The 26,495-nt window shown below is 33.4% G+C and overlaps 1 protein-coding gene across 2 annotated transcripts in view; it reads right to left on the reverse strand.

Moving 5' to 3' along the window:
• Positions 1 to 1,323: 1,323 nt before the first annotated feature.
• The window catches only part of INTS13 (integrator complex subunit 13), a 33,056-nt gene continuing 7,884 nt past the window's right edge, over positions 1,324 to 26,495 (reverse strand). The window contains exons 4-17 of one of the 2 annotated variants that reach the window (XM_067695973.1): positions 24,146 to 24,348; positions 23,661 to 23,741; positions 22,110 to 22,200; positions 20,606 to 20,734; positions 19,011 to 19,095; positions 15,610 to 15,699; positions 15,312 to 15,401; positions 14,013 to 14,191; positions 12,756 to 12,926; positions 12,340 to 12,494; positions 11,814 to 12,044; positions 8,345 to 8,484; positions 2,496 to 2,631; positions 1,324 to 1,675 (exon numbers count right to left, since the gene is read on the reverse strand). In XM_067695973.1, coding sequence (XP_067552074.1) covers positions 1,636 to 1,675; positions 2,496 to 2,631; positions 8,345 to 8,484; positions 11,814 to 12,044; positions 12,340 to 12,494; positions 12,756 to 12,926; positions 14,013 to 14,191; positions 15,312 to 15,401; positions 15,610 to 15,699; positions 19,011 to 19,095; positions 20,606 to 20,734; positions 22,110 to 22,200; positions 23,661 to 23,741; positions 24,146 to 24,348 — 1,821 coding nt within the window. In that variant the 3' untranslated portion in view covers positions 1,324 to 1,635. The remainder of the gene's footprint in view (positions 1,676 to 2,495; positions 2,632 to 8,344; positions 8,485 to 11,813; positions 12,045 to 12,339; positions 12,495 to 12,755; positions 12,927 to 14,012; positions 14,192 to 15,311; positions 15,402 to 15,609; positions 15,700 to 19,010; positions 19,096 to 20,605; positions 20,735 to 22,109; positions 22,201 to 23,660; positions 23,742 to 24,145; positions 24,349 to 26,495) is intronic. The other variant, XM_067695974.1, reaches the window with a different exon arrangement.

The following is a 26,495-nucleotide window of genomic DNA, read 5'->3' on the forward strand; positions in this document are numbered from 1 at the left end:
AGACCAAGAATATATAGCTTGATGCTCTGTGGGAGGTGGAGGAGGAGCTCAATTTTAGGTGCTCAAAAGGCATCTAGTTAAGCACATAGAATGAGTCTGCTGGACAATCTTAACCACCAACAATATATGGAATAATATAGAAAACTACTTGTACAGTAGTTCAAAATGTAGCCACAGAAACATTCTACCAGTTGGTAGAACACAATAACAGCAGTATATATGCAAAGATAATACTTAAAAATGGAGACTGAAATGTAGATAAGACTGTCAACAAGCATGGCCTTAGCACATGGGAAAGGAGAAAGCACAAATTGAGAGTAAAAAAAGGGTCTTTGAAATGGTTTATAAAGAAAAGATTTTTGAATCAAGAACTACAGCAAGGACTCCTACTTGGTACAAGCTGAATGGGTATCAAGGATAAGACACAAAAGGTCAGAACTCAACCACAAGTAAATATGATCCAATAATTGAGTACTGGGTTACAGCTCCTGAAATCTTGCAAGTCTAGGTGCTAATAAGGCCTGGTCATGCTTTTGAGTGGTGTATATCTAAACACAGTGGTAAGGAATAAAAATGGCTCTAGCTTAGGGGAGAGGGCAGATGCAAGGGCTAAGAATGATACAGGAGTTGATAAAGGAGAACAATGTATATTTCACTGGATTGAAAGCCTGCTGAACCCTTATTTAACCACCAGTTATTTTTTTTTTAATAAAAAATACTGAATCTCTATATTTAAAAAAAGAGCTTTTCCTTCTCTAACAGATACTCAAGGAAAAATGACAAGCCTAGAATTAGCATTTAACATTGAAATAACATGTTTCTTGCAACATGTTATGAGCTTCCAGAAGCAGCACAGGAAGAAGACTCACCAAATATACACCATATAACCATGACATTTCTGAGAGATGAGGAGACCAAGATTCTTTTCTGGGATTAAAACAAGTAACACAGTAACTTTTCTTTCTTCCAAGTCTGCGAAGCAATCTCCTTCATGCTTCTCTTGCAACATGAAAAGTTAATGAACAATAAGTTTTTAGCATAAAAAGTATATATAACATCATCCAATATGGGTAAACATAAATTTACCCCAACTACCTGAAAACTCTGCTTTTAAGTAGGCAACACACACACAAAACAACTTAAATTAAAATACAAAATAAATAAACAGAAAAACATTATTTCTTGGAAAAGCACTGCATATGCTGCAGGTTCATAGGCAATATTTTATATTAAACATAAATCTCACCCAAATTCTGTTAAAATTTCTTAAAACTGTCAGCCATTATATGAATATTATCTTTTTCCTAAAGGAATACTCCGATATTTTGCATTTCAGATATTTTAAGAGTTTTATTTGGCAAAGAGAAGTCTAAGAATTTTTTAAAAAACATTTCCAGAGGGAACACCCTTTACCATAAAATAAATTTGTTTAATTTGGGAGGACAAATGTATATTTCTGACATATGTGCTAATTTTACAATTAATACAAAAAAGATAAAGTTAGTTGAAATATTTTAAAAATGTAAAAACCAGTCCAGGCAACATAACTATACAATCTTGCTGTAAAAGTTCTTATATCAAATTCCATCCAAAATATTTATGCAATATACTAAATTCAGTTGCTCAAGTCACTCTTCACTGACGGCTGGCTTTTCCATTTTCTGTTGTCTCCATTCTGAAAAATAGGAGGAAAAAATGAGTTGGTAAAATTAACGACCAATACTTTTTCTCCTTATCTAACTATTAAATGAAATTAAAATTTAATATAGTCATAGAAGAGAAGAATGTAAGCACTTTAGAAAATGACTAAAATTAGGGTTCCCCCCGTTAGTTTAACTTCCTCATTTTGCAAATGAGTGAAAATTGAGGCAGGCCCAGAGGGATTACATGACTTCCCCAAGCTTTCATTTCAAAGGCCACTGGTTTTTTTCCACTATACTGCTCCAAGCAAAACTAAGGAAAAAAATCTCTTCCATTTTGACAAGGATTTATTTCCTCTTCCACTAAAGAAATTCCTTTATCAATACATTTTTAAGAGAATTTCTTCCAAAAAAGATTAAAATAACCATTTAAATTATTTTAGATTTATTCTAATAAATCTTCAATTATTTTTAGATTTTAGATTTATTCAATTAAAATCAATATTCCTAATACTGTATTACTTACTAGGAAAATATTTTCTCCCTGTTATTTTATACAAGAGTCAGTGTTGCATACTATGTTTTCGCTACAATTTTTCCCTCTATGATGTTTAATGAACATTCATGGTTACAATCAATAATATCAGGTCTTTTACAAGTACCAAGAATCAAAGAAGGTAATTTTTTTTCTCTTCATAAGTAACATGTATGAATCCATAATATTATAAGTAATAAGATAAAAGTTATTATAAGTAATAAAAAAATTGCTGACCACAACAAACAAGCAGCATTTATTTTTCTAAACTTACTATAAGGCAATTAACAAAACTAATTTCTACAATAATGAATACAAACCCATTTTCCTCTTTAAGATGTTGATATAACTCAGCTCTGTTATTAACAGAGTTCAAACGTCCAGCAAATTCCTGATGTTTTCTGGAATTGGCAGTATTGATTCTATTACTCCATAAGGATAATAAGGACACTGGCCCTGGTGTAATATTTGAAAGAGAACAAAGGTAGAATAATTCATTACTTTAAAATTTACAAACTTAACAAATTTACCCCTTAGTCTATTGTTCACTTTATATAATTTAAGCAATATCATCTTCCCTTTATTCTAAAATTTGTATGTGTTTAGGGGTCCCCAAGCCTACCTACTAGAGGTTCAGTGATTTGCTGGAAGGACTCAAATGACTAAACATAAAGTTACAGTCACAGCTAGGAATCATTACAACAGCATAGTAAGGACACACAGCCAAACCAGTGTGGGGAAAAGGCACAGTAGTCAAAAGACTAGAGGAATCCATTTGCAGGTTTTCCATGCTCTCTCCCTCCCATGAGGGTTCACACAAGAGTGCATACTCCCTCCAGCAGCAAAAATGCAGCGATGTGTGTACAATATTTCTGCCAGAAAAGCACATTTAAGATTCCAGAGTTCAAGGTTTTTCTGGGGGCTGGTCACGTAGGCATTCCCTGCCTAACTACAACTACCAAAATTCCAGACTCCCAGAAGGAAAGCAGGTGGTCAGTTCAGATATAAGGCAAAATAACTTCATCATTTGGGGAATGTTTCAAAAGCCATATTCCCAGATGTCAGCCAAGGGCCAAACTTGAAAGCAGGTTTTTCTAATGATAATACCCTCAGGCCTGCTATAGTCAACTCTTTTCTGCACAATAGAAAAGGCAAAAAAATTCTCTAACACCATATACAAAAATAAACTCAAAATGGATTAAAGACCTAAATGTAAGACCATTAACCATAAAACTCCTAGAGGAAAACAAAGGTAGAATACTCTTTGACATAAATGATAGCAATTATTTTTTTCTGATCTGATTCCTAAAGCAAAAATAAACAAATGGAACCTAATTCAACTTAGAAGCTTTTGCACAGCAAAGGAAACCATCAACAAAACAAAAACACAACCTACCAAATGGGATAAAATATTTGCAGATGATATGACTGATAAGGGGTTAACATCCAAAATATAAAAACAGCCCTTACAACTCAACATCAAAACAAACAAACAAACAACCTGATTTAAAAATGGGCAAAAGGGGCTTCCCTGGTGGCGCAGTGGTTGACAGTCTGCCTGCCGATGCAGGTGACACATGCCGCAGAGAGGCTGGGCCCGTGAGCCATGGCCACTGAGCCTGCACGTCCAGAGCCTGTGCTCCGCAACAGGAGAGGCCACAACAGTGAGAGGCCCACGAACGGCAAAAAAAAAAAAAAAAAAAAAAAAGGGCAAAAGACCCAAATAGGCATTTTTCCAAAGAGGAAATGCAGATGGCCAAAAGGCACATGAAAAGATGCTCAAATCAGTAATAATCAGGGAAATGAAAATCAAAACCACAGTGAGGTATCACCTCACACCTGTGAGAATGGCTACTGTCAAAAAGAATACAGATAACAAACGCTGGCAAGGATATGGAGAAAAGGGAACCCTTGTGCACTGCTGGTGGGAATGTAAATTGGTGCATCCACTGTGGAAAACAGTATGGAGGTTTCTCAAAAAACTAAAAATAGAACTACCATATGACCCAGCAATTCCACTCCTGGGTATATATCCAAAAAAACCAAAAACACTAATTCAAAAAGATACATGCACCCCAATGTTCATAGCAACATTATTTACAATTGTCAAAATATGGAAGCAACCTAAGTGTCCATCAACAGATGAATAAAGATGTGGGGTGTGTGTGTGTGTGTGTGTGTGTGTGTGTGTGTGTGTGTGTATATGTATGTATACATATATACACATACATACAATGGGAGACTACTCAGCCACAAAAAGGAATGAAATTTTGCCATATGCCACAACACAGATGGACTTGGAGGGTATTATGCTAAGCGAAAGAAGTCAGACGGAGAAAAACAAATACTGTATGATATCACTTATATGTGGAATCTCAAAAATACAACAAACTAGTGAATATAACAAAAAAGAAGCAGACTCACAGATAGAGAAAACAAACTAGTAATTACCAGTGGGGAGAAGAAAGGGGGAAGGGTTACCAGTGGGAGGAGGGAAGGGGGGAGGGGGTTAAGAGGTATAAACTATTATGCATAAAATTAGCTACAAGGATATATTGTACAACACTGGGAATACAGCTAATATTTTATAATAACTATAAATGGAGCATAACATTTAAAAATTGTGAACCACTATACTGTACATCTGTAACATATAATATTGTACATCAACTATACTTCAATAAAAATAAATAAATAAATAGATAGATAAATAAAATTATAGCACTCCTAAAAGAAAACATAGAAATAAATCTTTGTGACTTTGGGTTAGCAAAGATTTCTCACATATAACACCAAAAGCACATCATAAAAGAAAAAAATTTATATATTGAACTTCATCAAAATTAGAAACTTCTGCTCTGCAAAAGTTGCTCTCAGGAGAGGGACAATCCACAGACTTGGAGAAAACATTTGCAAATCACATATCCAACATCAGATTTGTACCCAGAATAAATTAAAAATTCTCAAAATTCAACAATAAACCACCCCCCAAACAACCCAATTTAAAAAAGAGCAAAACATCTGAATGGACCTTCGTCAAATAAGATATACAGTTGGCAAATAAGCAAATGAAATGACACTCGCCATCATTAGTCATGAGAAAAATATAAATTAAAACCACAAGGAAATACTACTACATACTTATTAGGAGAGAAAAAAAAATCGTGACAATACCAAGTGCTATCAAGGGTGCAGAACAACCAGAACTCTCACTAACTCCTGGTGGGAATGCACATGTACAGCCACCCAGAACTCTCACTAACTGCTGGTGGGAATGCACATGTACAGCCACCCAGAACTCTCACTAACTGCTGGTGGGAATGCACATGTACAGCCACTTGGAAAAGTGAGTTGGCACTTTCTAATAAAGTCAGTCATATACAGTGGAATAAAAAAAAAAAACTAATGATAAACACACAACACAGATGAGTCACAAATGCATTATGTTCTATGAAATAAGCCAACCTCAAAAGGCAGCATACTCTATGATTTTATTTATATGACATTCTGAGAAAGGCACAATCATAGAGGGAAAAAGACACATCCATGGTTATGAGGGATTGGGGGCAGGGCAGTGTAGGACGAGCACAACTGTTCTATATCTGACTGTGGTAGTGGCTGTTACACAACTGTATACAAGGTCTAAACTCACAGACTGTGTGCCAGAGAGAGTTTATATTACTGCATATAAATTTTCCATAACAACAAAATTAGAAACATTTTTTTCTTATTATAAAACTAATACATATTCATTAGATAAAATGTAGAAAACAGCAAAACATATAAAGAGGGGATAAATCACCCATAATACTACTGCTCTAACAACTATACATATTTTTTTAATGTCAATCTATAGCAATAAAATTACATTTTGGTTTTTCTATTATTGCATTACACAAAGAGAGGCGAACAGATTTTCACCACATCTATAGGGCATGTTTGGAATAGCCCAACCTTCCATGCAGACTACACAGCAAGCACAAAATTCACTTTGGAGAGTCCTAGGAAGTTATTTTCCAAAGCAGATGAAACAGAGGTACAATAAAAGACCCATATCAAATTGCTGATCAGGAGAGACATATGACTTAGGTTGTAAAATAGAATGAAAAAAGAAACAAAAATACCAGTCTTGAATGGAAAGTTACAAGGGCAGGCAGTGATTTGCAATCAAGTTGCTTCTCATACAGGCCACTCTATATAGTGTTTCCAGGATGAAAAGCTTCAGGGATCTGGTTAATTGAATTATAGCTGATATTTCATCTAAGTGACACGCTCTAGTGCGTATGTGTATAAAAATTCCTTTTAAAACAAAGTGGACATCATGGTATATACGGCTGTGTAACCTGCATTTTAAATTTAACTTATTATACATTAATTCATTAATTTTTTCATTTAACAAGTAATAATTGAACTTCTACTATGAATCAGGGACTGTAGTGGGTGGTAGTGAAAATTTACGACAGTAAATTTTTAAAAGCCCCTGCCTTCGAAATGTTTCAGACGAATAGTAGAGGCAACATATCAATCAATAATGTCAATGTAGTACTCTAAGTGCTACCATAGTATTAATCATGGGATGCAATGGAAACACAAAGAAGTACCTAACTTAATTGTGAAAGGAAGTCCTCAGGGAAGTCTTTTCTGAAAAAGTAGTTACTTAAGTTAAAGTCTGAATGATATACATTAGCAAGAGGAAAGAGTGGGTATTTGTGAAAATAGTTATTCTGGGGCTTTATAAATTCCACCCTATGGACACACCATCATTTAAGTCATTCTCTTGCTAATTCATGTTTCAGTTGCTTGCAACTTTTTGCTACTATAAATAATAATTTTTAGAGTTCTATTTTCCAAACAGTGTTGAAGCATTGCTTAGATTAAACCTAAATTAACCTCATCCTAATCAGCAGTGGCATGTGAGTAATAGAATAATTTACCAATAGACATTTATTTAAATCCCACTATTTTCCAGGTACCCTGGGCAAATGCCTAAAAGACAAATATGATAAGATCTTACCTCTAATTTCAAAGAAATCAGTGAACTGGACAATATTAACATGTATTACAATATATACTATAACAATAGTATATAAAAAAACAAACAATCCCACCTTCTCCCTAGGATGAGCTGCCAATAATTGTAACTAGCTCTGAGGTCTTATGTAAAGGCACAGTGGTAAGAACTCAGTCCTTTGTCATACCATTTCCCATTTACCCTGAAAGAACTGAATTTAGTTTACCTTCAAGATAACTAAAGCCTGCGGTGATTTCAGGCACTCCCAAACCCAAATCCTATCTTTGACTGCTAGAATTCCTCAAGAGGAAATTCAGCTTTTCAGCGTATAACTAAGACATAAAAGGCATTACAATAAAAATATTTTTGTAATACCTTTACTGAAACCCATTCACAAGACATTTTAATGTATCAATAAATGGGGATATTAGATCCTTCCCTAAGTTCAGTAACAGCTTAGAGAAAAGAGTCTGTCCTCAATAACCTAGCACTTAGTATAGTGTTAGGAACATACACAGATTCAAGTTTATGTAATTAAAATTTCTTAAACCACAGACTTTATAGTAAAAGTGTTTATCTTCCAAAGGCTTCATTAATAAAGCTATGACACTATGTTTCCTTTAAAACTGACAAATGGGACTTCCCTGGTGGCACAGTGGCTAAGAATCTGCCTGCCAATGCAGGGGACATGGGTTCAAGCCCTGGTCTGGGAAGATCCCACATGCCGCAGAGCAACTAAGCCCATGTGCCACAACCACTGAGCCTGCGCTCTAAAGCCAGGGAGCAAAAACTACTGAACTTGTGTGCCACAAATGCTGAGGCCCACACACCTAGAGCCCATGCTCCACAACAAGAGAAGGCACTGCAATGGGAAGACTGCACACTTCAACGAAGAGTGGCCCCCGCTCACCGCAACTAGAGAAAGCCCATGCACAGCAACGAAGACCCAATGCAGCCAAAAATAAATTAAAATTAAAAAAAAAAAAGCTGACAAATGTATTTACTGCCTATATTTTCCAAGGCTGTGAACAAAGGGTCTCCTAAACAACATCAGGAGCAGTGAGTAGCTCTTCCTCACACACAACATAAAAGGACACTGTACAACAGAACTAAACTGGAAAACTTTTTACAAACATAGTTACCGCAGTTCTACCTTACCTTTTGATTTTTCTACTGGTGGAGTTTCATCCATCTCAACAAGAGGCTTTTTATTTGGAGGTTCTGGGGAATCAGGTGAATCTTTGATAATCTCAGCTTCAGCCAACTCTTCTTTTCCACGTTCTAAGATTCCTTTTAATCTGTGAGAGGGACAAATAATAAAAACTTAAAAAGTTTAAATTCTTAGAAATCTGAATGGTTCAATAATTTAACTAGACTTTACATACCAATCAATAAAAGATACCCGGCTCTCACAACATAAGCCTAGGAACAAATCAGAAGCTATACCTCAATTTAAAATCAGGTAAGAGAAGTTAACAAATTTAAACACAAGTTTCCCTTTTCCTCCCTATAATGCAGTAATTCAGTAACGTAGTCAGCGGTAAAATGGGGCTAAAATTATAAAAGAAAATGAAGAAGAATTTATAAAGGTAAAATTTTAAAGGTCAGAAATAATGTGATCTCTGTTGCAACAAAAAGAATAAAATACCTAGGAATAAACCTACCTAGGGAGACAAAAGACCTATATGCAGAAAACTGTAAGACACTGATGAAAGAAATTAAAGATGATACCAACAGATGGAGAGATATACCATGTTCTTGGATTGGAAGAATCAATATTCTGAAAATGACTATACTACCCAAAGCAATCTACATATTCAATGCAATCCCTATCAAATTACCAATGGCATTTTTTACAGACTAGAACAAAAATCTTAAAATTTGTATGGAGACACAAAAGACCCCGGATAGTCAAAGCAGTACTGATGGAAAAAAACAGAGCTGGAGGAATCAGACTCCCTGACTTCAGACTATACTACAAAGCTACAGTAATCAAGACAATATGGTACTGGCACAAAAACAGAAATATAGATCAATGGAACAGGATAGAAAGCCTAGAGATAAACCCACGCACCTATGGTCAACTAATCTATTACAAAGGAGGCAAGGATATACAATGGAGAAAAGACAGTCTCTTCAATAAGTGGTGCTGGGGAAACTGGACACGTACATGTAAAAGAATGAAATTAGAACACTCCCTAACACCATACACAAAAATAAACTCAAAATGGATTAGAAACCTAAATATAAGACCGGACACTATAAAACTCTTAAAGAAAAACATAGGAAGAACACTCTTTGACATAAACCACAGCAAGATCTTTTTTGATCCACCTCCTAGAGTAATGGAAATAAAAACAAAAATAAACAAATGGGACCTAATGAAACTTCAAAGCTTTTGCAAAGCAAAGGAAACTGCAAACAAGATGAAAAGACAACTCTCAGAATGGAGAAAATATTTGCAAATGAATCAACAGACAAAGGATTAATCTCCAAAATATATAAATAGCTCATGCAGCTCAATATTAAAAAAACAAACAACCCAATCCAAAAATGGGCAGAAGACCTAAATAGACATTTCTCCAAAGAAGACATACAGGTAGCCCAGAAGCACATGAAAAGCTGCTCAACATCACTAATTATTAGAGAAATGCAAATCAAAACCACAATGAGGTATCACCTTACACCAGTCAGAATGGGCATCATCAGAAAATCTGCAAACAACAAATGCTGGAGAGGGTGTGGAGATAAGGGAACCCTCTTGCACTGTTGGTGGGAATGTAAATTGATACAGCCACTATGGAGAACAGTATGGAAGTTCCTTAAAAAACTAAAAGTAGAATTACCATATGACCCCGCAATCCCACTACTGGGTATATATCCAGAGAAAACCATAATTCAAAAAGACACATGCACCCCAATATTCATTACAGCTCTATTTACAATAGCCAGGTCATGGAAGCAACCTAATGCCCAATGACAGAGGAATGGATAAAGATGTGGTACATACATACAATGGAGTATTACTCAGCTATAAAAGGAACGAAATTGGGTCATTTGTAGAGATGTGGATGGATCTAGAGACTGTCATACAGAATGAAGTAAGTCAGAAAGAGAAAAACAAATATCGTATATTAATGCATCTATGTGGAATCTAGAAAAATGGTACAGATGAACTGGTTTGCAGGGCAGAAATTGATACACAGATGCAGAGAACAAATGTATGGACACCAAGTGGGGAAAGTGGCAGGGGGGTGTTGGTGGTGTGATGAATTGGGAGATTGGGATTGACATATATACACTAAACTATTAGGTAACTAATAAGAACCTGCTGTATACAAAATAAAGTAAAATTCAAAAAAAAAAACAAAGTGATCTTTGGAAGATACTTCACAATTTTAATTTCTAAAGATATAGACAAAATACTATTTCAAATTACAAATAAGATTAATACATCTACTAGCATTTGTTCCCAAGTTTATGTACTGTGGAAATGTACTTATGTTCCTTAAGGTAGGAACTTAACTCCAAGCTTATTTTGAATTTCATATACTTGAAGATCAGTGGGATCTGAATGAGAATATTCTTTCCCCCCTCTTCTTAAAGCAAGACAATTCTGTTTCAGAAACTCAGCAGCACTAAGGAAGAAGTGAACTTCTAAGGCCAAAGGGAATAAAAGTGTCCTACTTATTTATGAATGAAATAATACACTTTCCAGAATTAGCTTCAAACTATTCGGGTGGGGGAGTTGGAGGGTGGTAGTGGTGAGGGGAATGGATGTGACTATATATGAAATGAGATCTGCCATGAACTGATTAACTTTTAAAAGTAGATAATAGGTAACTTTTTATTCTACTCTTGGATTAAGTTTCAAATTTTCCATAGTAAGTTCTGTTTTTAAGGACTGACTACATTGCCATTGTAATAGTTACCTGGTTCTCTGCCTGATTTCTGGAAAGGAGGTAGAAGATAAAGCCAACTACTGATAATATGTCATGATATTTTTATTTATAGACCTTTATTACTTTTAACGTTTTTTTCCAAATTTAACCCGACATCACTATATAAATCATGAACTGAGGAAAAGAGTGTACTATTGAGGAAGGTTTTCAGAATAGGACTATGATTTTTCATGCTTTCAAGGGTTTCCTATGCCTATTTTTATAATAGCATCTTCCACACTTTGCTGTAAATCGCTCATTTACTTGCCTACCTCTACACAACACTGTACATTCTTCCAGGGCAGGGATCGTATGCCAAATGCCTGGCACATCATGGGCATTTAATACGTATTCACTGAATAAAGAAATAAAACTATGCCTTTGATGTTCATAACACATAAAAGCAACTACTGATACCAAAAATCATGTATTATGACTTTCAGAAGTTAATTAGGAAAAAAATTAAACACTATCTTTGCCCCAATAGTAAAAAAAAATCATACCTCTTTAAGGCCAAGAAAAACCTTCCAGACTTGAAGAATGATAAAATAATAGTTATAAAATACAATAAACACATATTAAATGAAGTACTAATAAATAAGGTCTGAATGTTCAAATGTGCTACATGTAGCATGGATTATGCCAAAAGGCACCACAGTGCTATGTTAATTTAATTAAGAAATCACCTCTCAGAATCTTGCCAAGATTTCTCCTGTTCATAATCTTTCACTGCTTTCTCTGACTTGTCCTCTTTGTCCTCCCTTTTTCTTCCTCGTTTCTTTCGTTCTTCTTCTTCTGGGGGTTTGCTCCTACATGCCATTAGACATTCCAAGACTCTTTGATGTTTCTCCGAATTGTTGATATGGGCTCTGACAAGCGTTTCTAATTCATTCCACATGATACGGTACTGTTCATCTCTAAAAGTAAAGATTTAAAATAATGTTCTTACAAAATACTCTTTAAATAATATCCAAGTGTCACTTGTTACTGATAAAGTTAAAAGAAATAATTAAACATGGGTTTCCTTTCTCTTCCAATGGTGCAATTCTAAGTGATAATGTATCTAATTCTGCTATATCATTTCATCTTAATCATATGTATGTGTATATACACACTCCCAAACATATAATTTACATATGGAATAAGTTAGCTCAAAAAACCAGTAAGCATCAAGAAAATGTGATATACGAGAAAGAAAGAAAAAAACCCTACCTTTTAGGGCCTTTTCCTCTTGTACCAACTGTGGAAATAGGTAGAGGATCATTTTTTCTTTCCATATCAACTAAGTTGTATATTGTTTTTTGACAGTTTAACACATCTTCTTCTGTCAAAGATTCTTTCACAATAACACTGGCTAATGGAACTACCTGTTAGATTTAAAAAAAAAAAAAAAGAAAGAAAGAAAAAGAAAATCTGTCATGAAAAATAAGTATTGAAGCATCTAGACAGTACTTGAATTGATTTTAAACATCACCATGGAGAGCTAATCTATAACCATCACTTCCATTTTCTATTACTAATTCTTTAACTGTAGCAAACTCTTATATTTCATTCTTTGCTTGATAAATGTTATTTGTAAAGAATATATAACTAATCTAGAAGAAAAACTGAAACTATTTAACACTTACCGCTTGCATGTTAAAGATGGTGGTCTGTGAAATAATCATAGGCCAGTAACGGGTATGTTTTTCTAACTGGTCTTTTGCTCGTTCCAAAGGGATCTCAAGACTTCCATCGATTTTATATCTGGGGTCTAGAAAAGGAGTTAATCTGTTTTCCCTCATAAATTCACCAAAATCCTAATGATAACCAAATAAGATAAAATTAGAAACTATTTTCTAATGTTTCAGTACGGATTACATGTAACAGTCTGTTCCCCTGAGGTCTTCTGTCCTGTGATATGCAACAAAGCATTTTCTCTGACAGCCCGCCCTCCACACACTAATTTCTTCCTTTCTTTTTGAACATGAAACCTATCAGCCTTTATTCAACAGAGATGAAGAAAGCTTCAAACATTAATACATTCATGGTTCTTTCCACTTTTTAAAAACACTCATTTTTCTTCACTTCTATAATTTAACTCTTTTCTATTATATGCAGATAAAAGAATAAGTTCATCACATTAGAATACCATTTTGCTTACTTAAAAATTACCTTAATACAACATCAAAATGTTAATAGTGGTTATCTTTGAATGATGGAATTACAGGTAATTGAAAGTCTTTGTTTTTGCTTTTTTTATAAAAAGAATCTACATTTTCTACAATGAATACTTACTAGCTTTCTCCTTATTTAAAAAATTATGTAAAAATAAAAATGAAAAGCCTAATCAAAAACAATTACAGTACAAAACACTTTGTGGTTTACAAAGTATATTCATATACATCATTCACATTTAATTTTTATAACCACCTTAAAAAGTAGACAGCCATGAAATATCAAAGAAGGGTGGAAGAGTGAAAAATTCAAATCAGAACAATACAATTTCTACTAAAAATAGATAAAATTTCCTTGTATGCACCTCTCAATAATATAAAAATTTATAGTGTTATTTCAAAGTAGCAGAATCCAAACTTTCAAATGTTTATGCTTGGCACTTAAGTTACTAGAAATAAAATTCTACCTAAAATATTAGTTTGAATCAACTTCCATTCTCGCCTATAATTCCAGTGTGTGTCAATGCTATTCAGGTACTTCTCAGCACTGAGTATGTAAGGAAGACAACATAGTGATAAACAGCTCTTTTGAGCAGGAAATTCACCTAATTAAAACAATAATAAAAACCCAACTTCTCTAAACTTTTTGTCACAGATCTTAGCATATAATAGGTACTCTATGTACTTGCTGAATGACAGACTCAAAATTTATAGATATTAGAGTCTTACTGTAATCCGGTAGTCTGTAACTCTTCCTCCACACCCTTCACTAATTGAAGGCGGATCTTCTAGAATGGATCGAGAACTGCTAAGGACGTGCAAAAAAATCTCTCCTCCATGGCTACTAAGCATATGACTAATGACTTTGGAACCTGACTTTCGTGGTTGTTCCAATAAAACAGAACGACCTGTCAAAAACAAGATACTCTATCAGTAATGAAATCCCAAGGGCTCTTAGTTCTTCCCTTAAGATTTATGTCTAGATTTTTCATTTTATTTATTGCTCTTCATATTTTAACCAGCATTGCTAATTGAGTGTATCTGCATACCAAGTCCTAAAAATCTGCATTCTAGCCTTAGCTTTCTCTTTGCTTCTCCAAGCTTACATAGTTACACAGTTTTCCAAAGTAAGTACAGTGGTCTCTGGTATAATGTTTGGTTATATTATTCGTTCAATTACAAGTTCATACAAAATTTTTCTCCTGGACATCAAGAAGGAAAGTGGGACAACTCCTATATAACCCTTAGGTTATCAAAGCTACAAACCATTTAGGGGAGAAAGCAAGTCTCAATTCACTTCTACAATACCTCCTTATTGGCACTGTTATTTTAACTACTTGCTACTTTACATGACCAAATGTTATTTAATCTGAACATTACATAATCTGATAATCAAACTGTGCTTAATATAACAATGAAATTAACCTTATGATAAAGGCAGAGTAACTCTTTACAACAGTGGTTCCAAAACCTAGTTATTACAAGAATCATCAGAGGAGCCATCAGAATTTAGATTTAGCAAATGGAATTCAATAATTTTTTAAAAAATTTTTTACACAAGGAAACATCGGATTTAAAGTCATATCTATAAGAATAATATGGTATATTATTGAAAATAACATATTTATTTATAATAAAGATATAGTGTTTAAAGAGAAATAATTCCATATATATTTTGTAATTTAAAATTCAATAGGCCAAGATAAACAAGTCTATATTATTCTATCGTCCAAAAAAAATTAACTTAGACTCTAAATGTCAAATTTTTAAAATAAAAATTCTAAAAAATATATTAAGTAAATTTACTTAGCTACAATAGTGTGAAAGACAAAGTCAACTTATTTTTAAACATTAGTAAAACTGTTAAAGGGTATTTACCATTACATAAATTTAAAACAGCTTTGGGAAATAAAATGGTTAGACTATATTGAAAAAAACAGCTTTCCAAGAATTCACATTTTCACATATTCTCACTAATGATTTCACTTGACATAATCTCAGTCAAAACAATTAAATGATGAAAGTTACCATTTAGAAGAAAATTAGTAAGGCAGGAGGAAGGTCTACTATTTACATCTACGGGTGAAATTCGATAAGCGCCAGTGCAATAGTGTAATTCTGAAATAGAAGAAAACACTGATTTGAAAGAATATAAAGAAATATTTCCACAATTAAAAGAGGAAAAACAAGCAAAAACAAAAGCTTGTTCCTTGATCCTCTAAAACACTGAAAAACAAAAATTCAAAAAGAAACAAATAATCCCTACACAATACTTAAAGAATCTTTTGATTATTATTTTCTCTTTCAATTATTTTTAAATACCTACCAATGTTATTTGTCCTTGGTGTGCACCACTTTAATGTTATTGTTTCTTTAAATGAGCCTTCTCTACTGCTTCCACTTAAGTGGTTATCACCTTTAAAAATAAGTTAGAGAAATAATAACATTACTAAATAATCACAAACTTCAAATGTTTGACAACATTTCCAAGAGTTTAAGGTCTATAAGAGAAAATACCTCTGAGAGAACATCTTTGTTTAGAAAGTCTCCTAGAAAAATACCAAATTGACTTTGGATATCAGTTATTATTAAAATAAGTACTTTGTTTTCCTCCAAATTTCTCATTAATTAATTTAATCATTTCAGTCACTACACTAAAAATAACAGCAAATTTTTTAAAATTTTAAGAATCTACAACTGCTACCCTCTGACACCATTAAATGATAAAATAACATGGTTATGTAGAAAGCTTCAGGAACCTAAAATGCACAACTCATTGTACTGAATCCCAATAAATTTATTAGAAGAAACATAAAATGAGGAATCTATAAGGTATATATATAAGAAGATGTAACAATGAGCACTTTTTGCCTTAATGGAGTTCAGAGTAAACAGATGTTAAAATAATAATGAACACTGAAGTCTTAAACCCTCAAGGTCATCCAAGAGGGTTGGAATCAACTTCTTCCAAACTCATGTTAACGTTGATATTTTGACCTCTTCCCATAAAAAACAAATGTTCTTAACAGCATCCAGAATGGTGAATCCTTTCCAGAAGGTTTTCAACTTTCTTTGCCAAGATCCATCAGAGGAATCACTATCTATGGCAGTTATAGCTTTATGAAATATATTTCTTAAATAGTAAGACCTGAAAGTCAAAATGACTCCTTGATCCATGTGCTGTGGAAAGGATGTTGTGTTGGCAGGCAAGAAAACAACATTAATCTCATTGTATGTCTCCATCAGAGCTCTTGAGTGACCAGGTGTACTGTCAATGAGCAGTAATATTTTGAAAGAAACCTTTTTTTCTGAGCAGTAGGCTAAATCGTAGGCTTAAAATAATGAGTAAACCATGTTGTCAACAGATGTGCTGTTATCCAGGCTTTGTTGTTGTACTGATAGAGCACAGGTGGAGTAGATTTAGTGCAATTCTTAAGGGTCCTAGGATTTTCAGAAGGGTAAATAAGCTTTGGCTCCAATTTAAAGTTACCAGCTGCATTAGCCCCTAATAAGAGTGTCACCCTGTCCTTTCAAGTCAGGCACTGACTTCTCCTCTCTAGCCATCAAAGTCCTAGATGACATCTTCTTCCAATAGAAGGCTGTTTCATCTACACTGAAAATCTGTTTAGTGCAGCCACCTTCATGAATTATCTGACCTAGATCTGGATAACTTGCTGCAGCTTCTATATCAGTACTCGCTGCTTCACCTTGCACTTGTATATTATGGAGACAGTTTCTTTCCTTAAACATCATGAACCATCCTCTGCTGGCTTCAAACTTTTCTTCTGTACCTTCCTCACCTCTTTCAGCCTTCACAGAATTGAAGAGAGTTAGGGCCTTGTTGTAGATGAGGCTTTGGCTTGAGGGAATGTTGTGGCTGCTTTGATCTTCTACCCAGACCACTATAACTTCCTCTATATCAGCAATAAGGCTGTTTCACTCTCTTATCATTTGTGTGTTCACTGAAGTAGCACTTTTAATTTCCTTCAAGAATTTTTCCTTTGCATTCACAACTTGGCTAACTGTTTGGTGCAAGAGGCCTCGCTTTCAGTCTATCCTGGCTTTTCAACGTGCCATCCTCACTAAGCTTAATCATTTCTAACTTTTGATTTAAAGTGGGAGACATTTCACAGCAAAGGAAACCATAAACTAAACGAAAAGACAACCAACAGAATGGGAGAAAATATTTGCAAATAATGCGACCCAACAAGGGATTAGTCTCCAAAATTTACAAACAGCTCATGCAGCTCAATATCAAAAAAAAACAACCCAATCAAAAAATGGGCAGAAGACCTAGAGACATTTCTCCAAAGAAGACATAGCTTCAGCTGGCCAACAGGCATATGAAAAGATGCTCAACATCACTAATTACTAGAGAAATGCAAATCAAAACTGCAATGAGATATCACCTCACACTGGTCAGAATGGCCATCATCAAAAAATCTGCAAACAATAAATGCTGGAGAGGGTGTGGAGAAAAGGAAACTCTCTTGCACTGTTGGTAGACATGTAAATTGATACAGCCACTATGGAGAACAGTATGGAGGTTCCTTAAAGAACTAAAAATAGAGCTACTATATGATCCAGCAATTCCACTCTTGGGCACATATCCAGAGAAAACCATGGTTCGAAAGGATAAATGCACCCCAATGTTCACTGCAGCACTGTTTACAATAGCCAAGACATGGAAGCAACCTAAATGTCCAGTGACAGAAGAATGGATAAAGAGATGTGGTACATATATACCATGGAATATTACTCAGCCATTAAAAAGAATGAAATAATGCCATTTGCAGCAACATGGATGGACACGGAGATTACCATACTAAGTGAAGTGAGACAGAGAAAAACGAATATCATATGATATCACTTATATGTGGAATCTAAAAAAATGATACAAATGAACTTATTTACAAAACAGAAACAGACTCACAAACATAGAGAATGAACTTATGGTTACCAGGGGGGAAGGGAGGGGGGAGGGATAGATTGGGAGTTTGGGATTGACATGTACACACTGCTATATTTAAAATAAAATGCCTTTCCATGAAAAAAAAATAAAGTAAGAGATGTGCAACTCTTCCTTTCTTAGAGGCCACTGTAGGGTTATTCACTGGACTAATTTCAATATTGTTGTGTCCCAGGGAATAGGGAGGCCCAAGGAGAGGGAAAGAGATGGGGAATAACCAGTCAGTGGAGCAGTGAGAACACACACAACATTTATGGAATAAGTTCTCTGTCTTATATGGGTACAGTTTGTGGAACCCCAAAACAATTTACAAGAGCAACATCAAAGATCATTGATCACAGATCACCATAAGAAAAATAATGATGAAAAAGTTTGACGTACTGTGAGAATTACCAAAATGTGACACAGAGACATGAAGTGAGCGAGTGCTATTGAAAAAATGTCACCAAAGATTTGCTCAACCCAGGTTGCCACAAACATTCAATTTGTAAAAGAACGCAACATCCGTGAAGCACAGTAAAGCAAAGCATGATGAAATGAGGTATGTCTGTATTTGTTCCATTAGCCTAGTCTTTCCCAAAGTAAATCCAATAGAACACTAGTTCCATGGCCATTAATGGGTGATATTGTCAGGTAAGTTTGGAACGGGATGAACTAAAGTCAATCAGGTTTATTTACTCAAGAACTTCTCAAAGCTGTTAGTATGCTTTCATATGTTAGATCTTACAAAATAGTATTTTCCAATGTCTCTTACTTACCACTTTTCAGAAAATCTACATGTGCATCTTTGTGATGAAGTAACTCCACATCGTAATTGGCAGATGTGTTAGCATGTTGTTCTTCCTTAAAGCAAAATTTAAAATAACTTGGTTTTGTTTTTAAAACAATGAAGTAATTATTCATTTTGCTTAAAGTGAGATCAAATATACCCAACAATAATTAGCTATAATAAGGGGATAGTTTGCTCAGTAATTAATCTATTTAAAGATGCAATAATTTTCCACAGCAATATAAACTATATTAAAAAACTACTGGCTACATATCAGTAATAAAGTAGTGATTTTTCTTATGTTATGTCAGAATTAACATAGATGGTTCATCTAGAAATTTTAGAATTTTTTTTACTCTGAATGCATTGTCCTGCCAATACTTTTTATACACAAATATGTAATTGAAATAGTTTACTCAATGTAAAATAGTTGATTGAAGGAGGAAATAGCATCTTTAAATACCTATAGTAAATTAGGAAGCACCAATTATATAAAATAGCAAATACAGACTAATAAACAAGTTTAGTAACTTGTCCTCACTAAACAGTAAATAGAAACTTCAGTATTATCTATTTACAAGAAAAAGACAAAGACTGAAGAGTCACACCAGTAGCACACAAATATGGTCAAATTTAAAAAGCAAGGTATCTGTCACCCTCAGAGTATTTTTCTTATAACTCACGAAATTATATTAAAATACGTCTAGCATGCTATTTTAGTTGTTCACTGCTGCCTCACCTAAACTGTTCTACTGGTTAAGGCTATAATTTCTATTAAAGAGCCAGCCAGTGGTATAAGGAGGAAATCAATAATGAAAAGATTACATTTCTCATGCAATTTAGTTTTCATCATATGGTGGCAAAAAAAATGAAACTGGACTTATAAGAAAGCTAATTTAAATTTTTAGATATACTGGCTACTTTATATTTGTAAATATAATCAATACAATTAAATGTAACTCCCCTCAGTAAAAATTCATTTGAAGCTTTCTATGGCCCAGACATTGTGCTGGTCTTAGACAACTAAATAACATAATGAAAATGACAAGACAGTAACAGATTCCTAAGAAAATCCATTAGTAAAATCATAAGACTCATATGTTTTTCAGCTAGAATCATAAACTTGTTTAAAACTATAAACTATTTTTCCCTAGTTAGACCTATTAGTTACAAACACCTTTATACTGGGTAGGCAAGAACAAAAATATAAGAAAGAAAAGATCTACTAGAACACACAAAGTGAGTAAAATCTAATAACAACTGTCAGGAAAAGAATCACAGAAAAAGTAATCATTTCAGATAGAAATTATATTTTGATGAAAGTAATGAGAACAAAATTAAAAACAAAAAAGCTGATACAGAATGTTCTTATTAGGAAAAAAAAAATACAGCACTTTGTTCTGTGATCCTTTCTTGTTGCTTTTCATTATTTACTAACCTGGTCAAAGACACTGAATGTGTGCTAGCAAAACAGAAAATATGATATGGGAAGAAAAAGTTAAGGTTCATTAAAATAAATAATACATATCAAATATTTAAAAAGCAAAGCAGAGCTTTCAAAACAGCAAGAAAAAGACTGCCTACCTTCATTGGAATATTTGTAATAGTAGTTGAAGCCAAGTCGAAATGCTGCTGTACTAAAATATTTAATTTGGTAGCAAGATGCCGTCCTGCACGAACACTATGAACTTCGCTGGTTAAAACGGGGGACAACTATAGAAAGGTATGAAAAAAAACCCCACAAAACTTTAAACATTTTAACTTAGTGCTAAATATTTTACTTCAACCCATGAAAATTAAGTACTTTTACTTGTGAGAATTTAGGGGGGAAAAGGTCCATAAATTAACCATAATCATTATTTTAGTAATACATTTTTATACATTCACTCATTCAACGATAGGTATTAAAGAGAACTTACTGTATAAATTGCCAGAAGCTGTGTGAGCTACTGGAGGATACAGCAGTGAACAGGAGAAATCCCTGTCCTCTTGAAACTTAGCGTAGAATAGTCTTTGATTTAAATCTATATTTTAATTTATAATTTTTACTTCTATTTATCTATATGCAAAATTGATTTGAAGTGTCCCACAGAAATACGGTAGAAAAAATAATTAATTTTGTGGAGAGGACAAACCTCTGCAGATACTACTACTTATTACGAAGAATGAAAATCACTGCAATCATCATATTTTGTCACCAAGAAATGTATAAGGCAGCCAAAAGTTACTTATAACAAGGCAACAAAATTTTACTCATTCCAGGGTAATAGTATTTATTGTAAGTAAATTATTTACTTATCTCAAAGTAAAGCCAATATAATATTATGTCACCAAGAGTCAGAAAAAAGTTAACAAAAAATGGGCTTACACTGGAAACCACATAAAACACAATGATAGAGATAATGACCTAAAAAAGAAATCAGCTATTAAAAAAAACATTATCTAAGTTAATACTTCACGTTTATATTAAGTAATGCTAACTAAAAAGAACAAAAATAAGAACATACACATTTAATATAGTTATACAAACACACATATCTCTATTTCTAAACACAGACCACCAATGGAGAATATTATGTGATGTGAATCCATTTAACAATCAACAGACTCATCTCTTCCTTTAAAATTGTTCAAATTTATTTGAAAAGTAAAACCAAGGTTGGAAATTAATCTTTTACCCCTCTCGATAGGTAAAGTTAATTTCTTTGTTATAGGAGTGTATTTTGATTAAAGAGTGTATTGTTTTCCTAATGAGAAGAAAAACAGTTCTACAGAGTAAGAAGTCATTAAAGCAATTGAAATCCATTACAGTAACTGAAATTTGAGGAACAATACAAATTGTGTATGGTTTGAGAACACAGTTATTTAAAATAAACATCAACAGGCAAACAAAACAAAATACTTTCAAAATCTACAATTATAACATAAAGAACTAATCTAGGTACTTTGCCATACAGGTTGCTTTCAAAACTCTAAATATTTTTGTATCAGAAAATGTTGGCAACCTGATCATTCTTATGCTAAACCTTCTCAGCATTTATTATTAATAATTAACAATGATCTCTTCTTCCATTACTTCTGCACTTACCTCTTTTTTAGGACGATCAGATACAAGGCTGTCTTCACCAACTGGGTAGGTATGGATCAAGACTAGCTCACACTTCTGAATCTGCATGAGACTTAAAGAGAAACTTTTCACTTAGAATATAAGACTATATACTACGTAAAGAATTCAGGCAGGTAAACTATAAAAAGTTTTATATACTAAAACAGTGTGTCTCTATAATCAGATACCACGGTTAACATAAAAGCTAAATATTCAGAAAGACTGTGTAACTGCTGTACTTATATGAACATTTAATGAATAATTTATATGAGTTTAATTGAAATGCAAAAATGATCATTTTGTGTATTCGAAGGATAAAATAAAGAGAAAATTCTTATACTCTGGTATAATTTTCAATAGATAACTGCCACAGAGAAAATGAATATATTGTGTATTAATTTCCCTTTTACTACTGTTTTTCAAGAACAAATTATATTACCTATAATTGGTTATTTCCAAGAATACAGAATTTGTAATACTAAAAAGTTACCCCCAACTTTTTATTTTATTTATTTTTTGCCCCCTCCATTTTATTTCTTTTTTTAAATTGAGGTACAGCTGATGTACAATAATAAAAGTTTCAGACATACGACAGTAATTCACAATTTTTAAAGGTTATACTCCATTTATAGTTACTATAAAATACTGGCTATATTCCCTATGTTGTACAATATATCCTTATAGCTTATTTATTTTATACATGGTAGTTTGTATCTCTTAATCCTTACCCCTATCTTGCCCCTCTCCCCTTCCCTTTCTCCACTGGTAACTACTAGTTTGTTCTCTATATCTGTGAGCCAACTTCTTATTTTAAAATTTCCAAACCTACAGAAAAATCAAAAGAAAAGTACTATTCAATGAACACCCATATATCCTTAACATAGATTAGCTAATTAGCTGTTAGCTACATTTGTTTTCACTATAAATGCCTAAATAGATGTACATTCTTTTTTTTTTTACTAAGTCATTTGAGAGTAGTTGCAGAGGAAATGATACTTCATTCCTAAATACCTCAGCATGCTTCCTTCTCCTAGTGAGAATAATCCTACTTGTTGATGATAATAACAGTACTCTACCTAGAAAATTAATAGTAGCTCGACCTAATATAGACTTCTCACAGCAATTGCCCCAAACATATCTTTAGTGGCTTTTTTCTTTTTTAAAAATTCAGACAATATAATTAGTTATGTTTTGATTTGGTACATACTGAATAATGCCACCAATGATTTGCTCATTTTATAGATTTGTAATACAGAGTATGAGAACAAGCCATCAAAAAAATATGCATTATAAATTCATGTATTATTTTATCCTTCTGCTCACCTTTTCTGTTAGCAAAAACTAAAATTTTAAACTTAAAGGGAAAATGGGACAAGAAGTTTCTGATCGAACATACATTTTTGACTAATTTGTAGAGCCAGTAGAGAATTCAAGGGAATGGTACCAATTACCATTAAAATTATTGGAATAATTATAATGAAATAAATATGACTATAAAATGGAATATTTATTCCATTTATGGATTATACTCACTGATCTGAATTTGCAGCAAGCTTGTTATGTTCATGAATTGTTTCCTGGACACAGTCCTCAAGCATTCGCACATGACTATCACTATGGCATAAAAAAGATAAAACCAACTTAAATAAATAAATAGTAAGAGAAAAAATTAAACACACTATTCAGCTGTAGTATCTTGTTACAGGCACTTAAAATTATTTCAATAAGGACTGTCTGTAGTGTGCTCATTCACAATACCAAACGACCAATTGAATGAAAAACTAGTGAGGAAAAAAAGTCAAATCAACCTACGTGATAACAATCTAAACAGTTTTCAATAAGATGAACTGGATATTTTAGAACTGGATAAACACAGTTTCGATATTAGAAAGGCCACATGTGATATCCTTAAATATCTAACATGGGGCTAACATGTTGCCCCTGCTTTTTTTTAATAAAAACTACAATAGGATATTAAAATTCCCTCAGTGAAAGAATTACTGTGATTAATGGCTCACCTTTTTGCATTAGTAATGCAAATTATTCGTCCTCTATTTCCAACACGTTCTGCATTCTCCATTAGTAGAGTACGAGCCTCATGTTGGTATTCGGTAATTTTACAGAGGGTTTCCACTGCTGCAACAAGACCATGCAGAATACTGCAGCATTCTGGATCTGCCCGTGGATTAGGAGGCCCAACAGCAGCTAACGCTGCCATCAGCTAAGTAAAAGGGAAAACAATCATGTTGACAAGAATAAGCACAAGTCAGACAAAGGCATCACAAGAAAATGAAACTACAGACCAATGTATCTTATAAATATGGATACAAATATCCTCAACAAAATACTAGCAAACTGAATCCAGAACATATAAAAAGAATTATATACCATGACCAAGTTGGACTTATCCCAGGAACACAAAGTTGATTTAACGTCTAAAAATTAATTAATGCAAACGATATCAATGGAATTTTTAAAAATCACATGATCATCCCCATAAATACAGAAAAAGCATTTGACAAAAATCTAAAACCCTTTCATGATAAAAAACACTCAACAAACTAGAAACAGAAGGGAACTTCCTCAAGCAGATAAAAGGCACCTATGAAAAACCTATACATAATATCATGCTTAATAGTGAAAACTAGATGTGTTCCCTCTAAGATCAGAAACAGAAGGATATTCACTCTCACCACTTCAATTCAATACTATACTAGAGCTTCTAGCCCAAGCATTAGGAAAGAAAAAGAAATAAAAGGAATTCAGATTGGAAAGGAAGAAGTAAAACTATCTCTATGTTGCAGATGACATGATCTTGTATGTAGAAAATCCTAAGGAATCCATTAGAAATTTTTTAGAAATAATAAGCAAGTTAAGCAAGGTTGCAGGATACATGATCAACAGACAAAAACCAATTGTATTGCTGTACATTTGCAAAGAACAAGCCAAAAATGAAATTAAGAAAACAATTCCATTTATAATAGCACCAAAAAGAATAAAATGCTTAGGAATAAATTTAACAAAGGAAATGCAGATTTTATACTCTGAGAACTATGAAATACTGTTGAAAGAAATTAAAGATCTAAATGAATAGAAAACATCCTATGTTCATGGACTGGAATACTTACTATTGTTAAGATGACAACATTACCCAGACTGAACTACAGATTAAACATAATCCCTGTCAGAATCCCAGCTGACTTCTTTGTATTGATAGAAATTGATAAGGTGATTCTAAAATTCATATGGAATTACAAGGGATACAGAATAGCTAAAACACTCTTAAAAAAGAACAAAGTGTGAGGACTTTGCTTTATATATGCATAAAGATACGCTGGAAGGACCCATTAAAAACTAATAGTGGTGGGGATAAATAGTGATGTGCTGGTAAACCAGCTCTCCAAAGGGAAAAAAAACACCTAATTTGTAGTATTTGCCAATATCTATGGTTAAGTACTCCCATGATCGCTACTTTCAAGCTTTCACTGAATGTAAAGTTGATAGGAGATGCACACACTCAGCTCTTCCAAGTTGGTATAACCAGGCTCTAGCACAACACTAACTGGAACAGGGGATGAGTGGGAAATTTTTCAAGGCTTAGCTTTTACTTACACACACACACACATATGTGTACATGCAAGTATATACGTAAAATTTATTTTTAAAAAACATAGGTATTACCTAGTCATAAAAAGTGATCAAAAATGAAAGAAAAAATACTGTATATATAGGACTATAAAAAGTCCCTGGTACATAGGAGAAAAAATAAAAAGCTTTTTAGGACAGGGGTGTTGTGGTCCTGGGAAAGCAGCAGAAAGCTTAACTTCTGGAGTCAGGTAACTATGGACTGAAATGCTGGCTCTGACTTTTAATATTGTGTGACCCTGGTTTAACTCTCCTAGCTTTTTTCCTAATCTGAAAGTGAAACTAATAATAGAACCTGTGCCACATTAGTATGATACTTTCAAACTTTAATTTACCCAACAAAAACAAGACCAAAACTCCTGAAATCTGATAAATTTTTTGTAATAAGATCTACAATGTAGAGGATAGAGTCACGTGCTGTAACAGAAAGAGTCCTGGACCCAGGTATGCAAGTCAAACTACCTCTGGCACCTGTGGGCTTCAGTTCCTTCACCTGCAAAAGGAAGGAGTCAAAGCAAAAGATGTCTACAATCTTTCCAGCCCAAACATTCTTCAATCAATCTACTTCAATTGCTTCTCATGATCAGTCACAATAACTAGAGAAAGGTGTGACACAGATAACGAAAGCTAAACATTAAATGTGTTTACACAAACAAGATTATACATAATTTATACAAAATGTCAATTACTTTATATCATCTTAAACATTAGGGATCTGCTATA

This window comes from Pseudorca crassidens, chromosome 11 (genome assembly GCF_039906515.1).
Source record: "Pseudorca crassidens isolate mPseCra1 chromosome 11, mPseCra1.hap1, whole genome shotgun sequence".
Classification (NCBI taxonomy): Eukaryota; Metazoa; Chordata; class Mammalia; order Artiodactyla; family Delphinidae; genus Pseudorca; species Pseudorca crassidens.